The sequence below is a fragment of the Dioscorea cayenensis genome, chromosome 19 (assembly GCF_009730915.1).
Source record: "Dioscorea cayenensis subsp. rotundata cultivar TDr96_F1 chromosome 19, TDr96_F1_v2_PseudoChromosome.rev07_lg8_w22 25.fasta, whole genome shotgun sequence".
NCBI classification, from domain to species: Eukaryota; Viridiplantae; Streptophyta; class Magnoliopsida; order Dioscoreales; family Dioscoreaceae; genus Dioscorea; species Dioscorea cayenensis.
The window spans coordinates 19,112,821-19,123,212 of NC_052489.1; the positions used below are offsets into that span (position 1 = coordinate 19,112,821).

The 10,392-nt window shown below is 38.0% G+C and overlaps 1 protein-coding gene and 1 long non-coding RNA gene across 2 annotated transcripts; both read left to right on the forward strand.

Moving 5' to 3' along the window:
• The first annotated feature begins 1,040 nt into the window (after positions 1-1,040).
• LOC120284117 lies at positions 1,041-1,875 on the forward strand. The gene is made up of 2 exons (XM_039290920.1): positions 1,041-1,200; positions 1,307-1,875. The coding sequence occupies exons 1-2, from the start codon at positions 1,041-1,043 to the stop codon at positions 1,873-1,875; spliced, it is 729 nt and encodes a 242-aa protein (XP_039146854.1).
• A 2,881-nt stretch (positions 1,876-4,756) lies between these two features.
• Positions 4,757-8,409, forward strand: LOC120250159. Its single transcript, XR_005532955.1, has 3 exons — positions 4,757-5,242; positions 5,733-5,805; positions 8,206-8,409. It is a non-coding gene; the product is annotated as an uncharacterized LOC120250159 (long non-coding RNA).
• Positions 8,410-10,392: the final 1,983 nt, after the last annotated feature.

Here is a 10,392-nt window from a genome sequence, read left to right on the forward strand (position 1 = left end):
TTTATTTATATATATTTTAACTGAGTCAACCCTAGTTCAACCTCGGTTCGTCCATTAACCCTTGACCCAAAAGCCTTCTCAGGTTAGGTTTAGAAAATTGCTTCCATATGTCTAAAATTAATCAAGTTTTCCATATTCTTATTTTTCATATATTTTTTTGCAAAAGAGAGCCAAAGCTAAAAAAGGAAAACAATCTTTTTTTTTTTTTTTTTTGAGCCCAAGTTTTTTAATTTGCGCTTGGCAAACCAACTTTCCAATGCAAAAATGAGTAGTCTTCCAATTCCTACAAATGTCCTTGAAAATGTCGATGGAGCTTCTCGTAATGATCATCATAATGCAACAAAAATAGATTTTTTTTTAACTTTCAATTTCCTCCTCACTTTACATAACTAGGGATTGAGAATATCGTTCTAAATGGAGAATATGAAGAGCAAGTGGAAAATGCCAAGTGCAGAGCATAAAAAATGATAAAATACTTGTGAGTGTATGACATATAATTTCAATTGATAGCATTAAAGGCACTACTGAAACGATAAGATGTTTTGGAAAGAGGTAACCGAATATTTCAATGAAAGCTGAAAATCTAGTCCAAAATGAAAACCAATTACCCGTAAGCAACATTAGTTCTAGATACTTCCAATTATTAATGAATTCAACCAATTATACAACAAATTGATAGGGGAGCATCATAGGGTTGGAGTGATGACCAGTTCAAGAAAACATGCCCGTACTCTATATTATCAGAACCGTAAAAAACATTTCTGCCATAAGCATGTTACGGTGATATTAAAAGACCATCTAAAATGAAGGCAAACACTCCTCTTTTAAGGTCTTTTAAGAAAATAGATATTAATGAAAGTGGTGCCTACACCCCTTCATCTAATATAGATATAAGTCTCAATATAGATGGCAATGAGGTTGAAGTTCCGCTTCCAGCTCAAAGGCTTGTCTTCCCTTTGATGTTCGCTTATCTCTTCCTCTAACTTCTCGGTTCTATTCTCAATCCATCTCCCAATCTCTTTTCTCTGACTAACAAAGATATGAATGTCTTCGGAGAATGGGGAGCCACCTTCGCGCTGAGATGGGCAGAGATTGTGGAGGCTGCGCAACGTAAACATGCTCTCACCCCACTTTTAGATGCTGAAACATTGGAGAAACTCAATATGACTATCAAGGATGTCCACAGGGTGGACTTTGACTGTAAACTTTGGGCCAATCCAACATGCGCTCTATGGAAAGCTATTTGGTAAAACTCCGGCTGTCAAATATGTCAAAATGACACTACTTGGTTTATGGAGTTCTGTAGGGGTTGTTCAGATATCCAACATGCCCAATGGATTCTTTCTCATTCGGTGTGCATCCCATGATGTGATGCAGAAGATCCTTTGCGGAGGGCCATGGACCGTCGATGGGCTTACACTTCAATTCTTTCCATGGCAACCATGCTTCGAACCATCATTCATAAAGCTATCCCGAGCTGCGGTAAGGGTTCAACTACACAACCTACCGGTGGACTTCTGGGAAGGAGAAACCTTAGAAACAATTACTGAAAGTTTTGGCAAACTTCTCAAAGTAGATGAACATACAAAGTCTCTGGAACACACTCACTTTGCTAGACTATGTCTTGAAATTGATCTATCGAAGCCATTGAAGTGGAGCTTTTGGTTGGAGGACAATGACAAGAAGGTCTTTGTGGTAGTTCTCTATGAGATGCTGACAATGTTTTGTTACAATTGCGGCCTCATGGGATATGGTGTTAATTCCTACAGTCTCCTGGGAAAGGCCACCCATGGCTATGCATCTTCTGGTGCTCGTCCTGGTAACCCTAGGATTGGGTTATCATTGGAGGGTGTATTATCAGGAGACCGAGAGTAGGGGGCAAGGATGGATATTGATGATCGATGCATGGAACCGCAGGAAGCAACAGAGGAGCCTGAGGAGTCCAGTTTTGGGCGATGTATGATTGTGACTCGCTGGAAATGATGCGGCCGGTGCAGCGACTGTGGTGGAGCATTCAAAGGAATATCACGGGAGATGCACGTGACGAATGGGATGGCTAACGGTTGGCAACAATTTGTGAAGATGCATGGAGGACACGTGGAGACAGGGTCTCATCCTAACCATCTATGAGGGGAGAAGAATCAACTGAAGAAGGTGGAGGTTCCCACGGTCTCATCCTAACCATCTCCATGCCTGATGTCATAATCGAACTGAGTCAGAAAAAAAATGATTTTGAAGGGACCGATATGATGAGGGATGGTACGATCATGTTTCCCAACCCATCCAACGGTGGGAAACCTTGTAATGCCTCCAAGAAGGATATGGGTGAATGCTCTTGAACTCCAAGGCAGCAAAGGAGTGTCTTTGCTGGTCATGGAGGATCAACACCCATATGTTTTAGCAAATCTCCTGAGGCATTGAGCACTGACATCTCTACCCTTGTTTTGGTGTCCTCTTAGTCCCCCGGTCTTTGTGCTGGTGTGGTTGACGGGAAGAATCAGATGATGGTGGATCGAGTGTCTGAAGTTCTTGAGGTTGAAGGAACTGAGGATAGATTTGATCAAGAGATGGATGGCTTAGAGACTTCTGAGGGAGAAATAGAGATGAAGGATTTGTTAACTTGCTGACCCTGGGCCAATATCAGGACAATATGAGAAAAGAGGCTTTGGCTCGCAAAGGGCTTTCACCTGGTTCAATGTCCCAAAAAAGGGAAGATTAGATGTGGATAGTGGTGGGAGTTCTCCACCACTGCCATGATTCTTTCCTTGCTCTTCTATTCTGTTTAATCTTCTTCTATTTGCATTTTGTTCCTTTTTCTCATTGTTTATTATGAATCAGATTAATATTATATGTTGGAATTATAGAGGAGCTTTAGGAGTGAACACCTTGAACAGAATTAAGCTTCTGATGCAAAGACATAAGATGAATATGATCTGCTTGGTGGAGTCTTGTGCTAATAAGATCATACTTACTTGCTTTTGTAATCATTTTTTGACTAACTGGAGTTAGGCAGCCATTGAAGCGGATGGATACTCTAGTGGAATCATTTGTCTTTGGTGCAAAAAGTATCGGCTTTATCACACCGATAACGAGGTTTAAGCTAGCTTTACATTTGGTGATCACCCCGCAGAATCGAAGAACCTAGGTGTTTACCGCTATTTACAATGGCTACCGCATTACCTTCCAAAAGCATCTTTGGAGAGAATTATCTGGTATGTCTCTCACTAATACACCTTGGATTTTGATGGGTGACTTTAATACTATTGCTTCTCCCACTGAACATAAAGGTGGACTTTTTCAATATTATGCTAATAAGGTGCATTTATTTTCTGATTTTATTCTTAATAGCTCTCTTTTAGATGTTGGTTTTATGCTAAAATTGCTTCTGATCATTCCCCCTTGCTTTTGGTTGCAAATAATTTGAATCGTTTTTCTGGGAAGCTTTTTTGTTTTGAAAATTATTGGCTAGAATATGCAGAGTGCATCTCTACTGTTCGTAATGCTCTTAATTTTCAGTCGCACTCTTCGCCAATGCATAATTTTGCTCACATTCTTGCTCGTATTAGAAAATCTTTGCTTGATTGGATTTGTTATGGTGTATGTGCTCTGGATAAGGCTATCAAAGATATTGAGCTTCAACTCCAAGCCCTAGAGTTAGATGATATGGAAAATCCTTCTTCTGAGTTTTATCCTGCTAATCTTAGAAGCCTTTAAATAAGTATAGTGCTTTCCTCAAACAGAACTCACTAAGATGGGCACAACGTGCCCGACTTATGTGGATCCGGGATGAAAACAGGAACACTAACTTTTTCCATACCACGACCAAAATTCGTAATCACACCAATTACATAACTAGCATCACTGATGAGAGAGGCTTGATTCATACTGAGAGAGATGCTATTGAAAACTCTTTTATTGAGTTTTACTCCAATTTGTGGACCGAACCTATGCCTAACACCTTTTCAGCTCTTCTGCAATCCCTCCCCTGTGACTTGATTACCATTAACTCCAGTGATGGTGACATGTTGATCAGAGAAGTTACTAGAGAAAAGGTTTTTTCTGTTTTAAACTCTCTTGTTGAGGGAAAAAGCCAAGGTCCATATGGTTTTAATGTGGAATTCTTCAAATTCTTTTGGGATGATATAGCAGAACATTTCTTTAGTGCCATTCAAAATTTTCTTCTCCACTATTTACATGCCTAGGGCTTGGGGTAAAACTTTTGTGACTTTGACTCCTAAAACAGAGCACCCTAAGAAAGTTTTGGATCTTCATCCTATCTCTTTATGCAATGTTAGTTATAAAGTTATTACTTAAATTTTAGCAAACAGGTTGAAACCTATTCTTGATGGTTTGATTGGTAGAGAGCAAAGTGGGTTCATAGTTGGTAGAACCCCTTTGGACAACATTATTGTTGTCCAAGAGATGGTTCACTTTATTAATGAGGACCGTAATCTCCCCCATAGGATGTTGATTAAGATTGATGTGAAAAAAGCCTATGACACGCTAAGTGGGATATTATTCTCGCCACTTTAGCTCGGATGGGTTTTCCTAGTGCTTGGCTTAATTGGATTAAAGCTTGTTTCACATCTATTTCCTCTTATTTTCTTAATAATGGGCAACCTTCCAAGTGGATTTCCCCATCTAGAGGTGTCCACCAAGGTGACCCTTTATTCCCTTACTTGTTCATCATTGTCTCTCAAAACCTTACTGTTGTACCCAGTCCAAATTTGGACCTAGGATTTTCTCTTATTTTTTGTGAATGCATTAGGGTAAAATGGTCATTTTGCATTAATAGATTTTTACTGGATTGCACAGTTGATTATGTGCGAAAATTCTGCCATAAATAGGGGGCAATTCGGTCATTTGGATTTTGTTTCCATTCTTGTGTTAGAGGGGCAATAGAGTAATTTAGAAAAGAATAAAAACATTGTAGCAACCCATTACTGTAGTTAAACTAGCCTGTTCCTGTAGTTTTGCAGCCCAACACTATTGATTCTGTCTGACACTGTAGCACTCTGATACTGTAGCAGCCCAGTACTGTTGAAGTGTACTGTAGCAACCCGACACTGTAGCAACCCGAGAATTAATATCCAAATTCTTCTCTTCCTTCTTCTTTCCTTCTCCTTCTTTGCTTCTCCATGCCGGCCGAACCCTTAAAAAAAAAAAAATCCCTAACTATTTCCGGCGACCAATTCCGGCGAACCAACACCAAAAATTTACTCCCCACATCCTCTTGAGTAAGGTAAGAGCCTTTATCCGAGTTTTTAGTATGTATTTCTTCCGTATTTTCATTGTATTCATTATTTATAAACCTAGACCAAAACCCTAGATTTTTCATGATTTGTGGAAGTTTTTGGGCTTAAAATGAAGCCCTTGATGTTGTCAATTGTTATTCATGAGAATTGTGTCAAAATTTCATCGTTTGATGTTGTAAAATGAGAGAAAACCATTTGTAAGGTTCGGGTTTTACTGTAGCATTCCCGATGTTACTGTAGCACCGGAAAACTTTGGCCTTTTATTGTATTTCTTTGATCCAAATTGAAGCTTTCCATTCATTGAACTTATTGGAACTAGGTTTACTTCATTCTGAGGTCGTTTGGGTCCAAAATGACAATGTTTTGCCCTAAAACCCTAAGGTTTCGTATTAGACATGTATAAATGCATTTGCATGCATTTTCTTTTAGCGATCATTCTTGTGTTCATTAGTATTTGGATTCCCTGCTTGTATCTAGGTGGCGAAGCATCCTCCAAGGGGAAGGAAACCGCCAATCAGTGTGCGCGTCTCCACGCGAGGCAACATGTTCTGTGAGTGGGTTATGTTGAGTGCACAATTCTAATTGAGTATCGAAAATATTTTATTTGTTTTTCTGAAATGATTTCCATGGCTTTATCATGTTTTCAAATCACTGGCTATAGGAGAAAAGAAAGTGTAGATGACTACTAGAGACTATGGTTTATTTAAAATGACTTGTGGTTTACTCTCTGAAAAATCATGAGAAAGCTTGTTAATGTTGTACTTGCGTTAGTTGAGATTGAACTTGAGGATATACATGCTTGGTGGATGAATGGAAATTGCTGATTATTACAACAAGTTCATGGAGCTTATGGGTTATAAGTAAAATTGATTATGTATGTTCAATGGATGATTTAATCTCCCTAATGATGCATAATTTCTGAAGTTTTGAGGCATGATGTGATAAACATGGTACATGGAACCTGATGAAGTCTTGAATGCTAAGGTATATGACTACACTAGTATATTGGAATTGGAATAACTTGTGGAACCTTATATATGATTTTGGCTAGTCAGTGAGATTTATGCTAATATATTCTTTGTAATATCTGAGAACCATGGGTGACATAATTACACTTATGTAGTAGGATTCTCACAAATTGATGAGGTTTGTTCTTGTGAGCATAGTGTAGGGTGCTTAATTGTAGTTTGATCATATCGGGATATACATATGTATATATATATATATATATATATATCGGGTGGATGCCAATGATTATGATTATTATTCTAAATGGAATTTATTTAGAAGGTTGATGATGAATAGCTTGAGCTATATATGTGACAAGTGTTGAATTGCAAAGACTGAATATTCCTGTGAATTTTTAATAATAGTTTGATTTAATACATCCTTAGAGGAGATAGTCAACTTGTGAGTATTTTGACAATGAAATTATTATAGATGAAGTAAATATTAATGTTGAGGTAGTGGCACTATGATAAGGATCTAAGACATTGTTGAGTATAAGAGAGGCTCGAATAGTAAAGGCTTGTGAAAGTAAATACCTAATGATGTGTAAAGTAGGATTTAATCAATGTATATTGGTAGGTGTAAATATATGTGATGAGATGAACATATTTTTCATGACTTGTAAAGTATTTAGAGGTTGTGATAGACTAGACCTTGGGGATTAATCTTGTATTTGGAGGAAAACTTAGTGAGTGAAGAAAGAGAAAGCTAGAATGATCCTAAGTAACTTGAGGTTTAACTAGAACAAAAAGCTATGCTTGTTTTTGATGCCTTTTATTGTATTTCAAAAACTTAATGTTTCTTTTTCTACACTCGTTGGCATCAACTTTTTAGAAATGGTTTGTAAAACCTTTCACTTGTATAAGCATGCTTTTTGATATTTATGGTTATGAAAACAAAAAGGGTTTTTTTATTTTCGAATGGCATGTTCTTCTAGATTGTGGATATTATAATGCGTTTAATATTGATCTGGTTTTATTGTCTAAAAGCAATGCTTCGGAGCTTCGCATATTATTGTGTTATTCTTGGCATTTTGGACGTAAATGTTTTTTGAATGTATTAGCACATCGGGATTGGAATACTTTTTGAAAGTTTACATGCATTACTATGCTTTTGGCTTTTGGATTTGTGGAAATAATGTTTATTCCCGATATGTGAATGCTTGTCCTGAATAAGGACCTTGTGACATGAGTGATTCAGATTGTATTATTGCTACAGCTATATGTTGGTTTGGATGGTGACGGCGGGCTAAGGCCCGACTACTGCAGTAGTGGGTCCCAACGGGCCAGCCTTTAGAGGTGGCGTTGTGGACCTGGGTGTTGATTTGTCCAGATCAGGTGGGAGCGTAGAGCCCTGATTGGATGATACATCGGGATCCCGGGGTCACCACACGGGACCGGTGGGCCAACGTCAAGGGTGCGAAGACCTTGACGGCTCTCAACTTAGTCGTGACGGCGGCTAAAGTTAGAGAGAGTGTTTTTAGGCCATTGTTTATTTGATCGAGATGAAATTTCAATATTTGAGGAAAATTCTACTTTTTTGCAATTGGTATATTCGAAGTGTGATCTTTCACATAACATGTTTGATATCTTAATGCTTTTCGAACATGTATCATGCAGAATTGAGGATTTGTGATTATCGAGGATTTTATTTATTTAGGTTGGTTCTTCTACTTATTTTGGGAAATTATATCCAAGCATTTGTTTTATACATGTTGATGTTTTGTCTATACTCGTGAGAATTTATGTTTTGGTTTCTAAATACCAAGGTTTCATATCCTCGTATTTTTCATTATGTTGCAAAATGTGAACGTTCCAGTTCATTTATGTTATTGTAGAATGTGTTTATTGGAATTTCCTCGATTTGTTTTGATATTCTGTTAGATTTGTGCTAACCCATTCACTGAGTGACTATGGTTACTCACCCCCCTCCTCTCTTCCAGGTTTTAGTGGTTTTGGTCGTCATAGCGAGGCGAAGTGCTTGGCAATTTGTATCCCGAGTCAGGTTGTTTGTTTACTCTTAATCAGGTTGCATTGTATGAGTGCAGTGGATCCACTAGTGTTATTAACTCTGTAAATGTGATTTGTATATCTTTCACTTTACTATTGATTTTTCGAGTGAAAGTTTTGTTTTTGGTACCTTTATTATTGCGGTGTTGTTTAGCAGGAGTTTGTGAGCCTTGCGATGACTCGAGGGTTGAGTGGTGTGTGTCCCTCCTCGGGATCGTCGCGGCGGTTGTCACGTGGCGGGCCCGCGGGTCGGGACGTGACAATTTTATTGGTATCAGAGCTATTGGTTATACTGATAGTCATGTTTTATTCTTGTCTTCGATTGTCTCTTGTAGTCGCTAGTGGATCCAGTTAGAGTCAAGCATATAGCATAGACGCATGTTGAAACTTGGTTTAAGTATTGTTTGGGTGATCTATTCAGTTGATGTTGCCAGCACAATGCCTGCTTATGCGTCTTGGGACAGTTGCTCCTGCTTATCTGGAGTCGAGGTCTCTTGGAAATTTCGAGGACGAAATTTCTTTAAGGAGGGTAGAGTGTTGTACCCAGTCCAAATTTGGACCTAGGATTTTCTCTTATTTTTGTGAATGCATTAGGGTAAAATGGTCATTTTGCATTAATAGATTTTTACTGGATTGCACAGTTGATTATGTGCGAAAATTCTGCCATAAATAGGGGGCAATTCGGTCATTTGGATTTTGTTTCCATTCTTGTGTTAGAGGGGCAATAGAGTAATTTAGAAAAGAATAAAAACATTGTAGCAACCCATTACTGTAGTTAAACTAGCCTGTTCCTGTAGTTTTGCAGCCCAACACTATTGATTCTGTCTGACACTGTAGCAACCCGAGAATTAATATCCAAATTCTTCTCTTCCTTCTTCTTTCCTTCTCCTTCTTTGCTTCTCCATGCCGGCCGAACCCTTAAAAATCCCTAACTATTTCCGCGACCAATTCCGCGAACCAACACCAAAAATTTACTCCCCACATCCTCTTGAGTAAGGTAAGAGCCTTTATCCGAGTTTTTTTAGTATGTATTTCTTCCGTATTTTTCATTGTATTCATTATTTATAAACCTAGACCAAAACCCTAGATTTTTTTCATGATTTGTGGAAGTTTTTTTGGGCTTAAAATGAAGCCCTTGATGTTGTCAATTGTTATTCATGAGAATTGTGTCAAAAATTTCATCGTTTGATGTTGTAAAATGAGAGAAAACCATTTGTAAGGTTCGGGTTTTACTGTAGCATTCCCGATGTTACTGTAGCACCGGAAAACTTTTGGCCTTTTTATTGTATTTCTTTGATCCAAATTGAAGCTTTCCATTCATTGAACTTATTGGAACTAGGTTTACTTCATTCTGAGGTCGTTTGGGTCCAAAATGACAATGTTTTTGCCCTAAAAACCCTAAGGTTTCAGTATTAGACATGTATAAATGCATTTGCATGCATTTTTCTTTTTAGCGATCATTCTTGTGTTCATTAGTATTTGGATTCCCCTGCTTGTATCTAGGGTGGCGAAGCATCCTCCAAGGGAAGGAAACCGCTGATCGAGTGCTGGCGTCTCCACGCGAGGCAACATGTTCCGTGAGTGGGTTATGTTGAGTGCACAATTCTAATTGAGTATCGAAAAATATTTTATTTGTTTTTTTCCGAAATGATTTCCATGGCTTTATCATGTTTTTCAAATCACCGGCTATAGGAGAAAAAGAAAGTGTAGATGACTACTAGAGACTATGGTTTATTTTAAAATGACTTGTGGTTTACTCTCCGAAAAAAATCATGAGAAAGCTTGTTAATGTTGTACTTGCGTTAGTTGAGATTGAACTTGAGGATATACATGCTTGGTGGATGAATGGAAATTGCTGATTATTACAACAAGTTCATGGAGCTTATGGGTTATAAGTAAAATTGATTATGTATGTTCAATGGATGATTTAATCTCCCTAATGATGCATAATTTCGAAGTTTTTGAGGCATGATGTGATAAACATGGTACATGGAACTCGATGAAGTCTTGAATGCTAAGGTATATGACTACACTAGTATATTGGAATTGGAATAACTTGTGGAACCTTATATATGATTTTTGGCTAGTCGTTGAGATTTATGCTAATATATTCTTTGTAA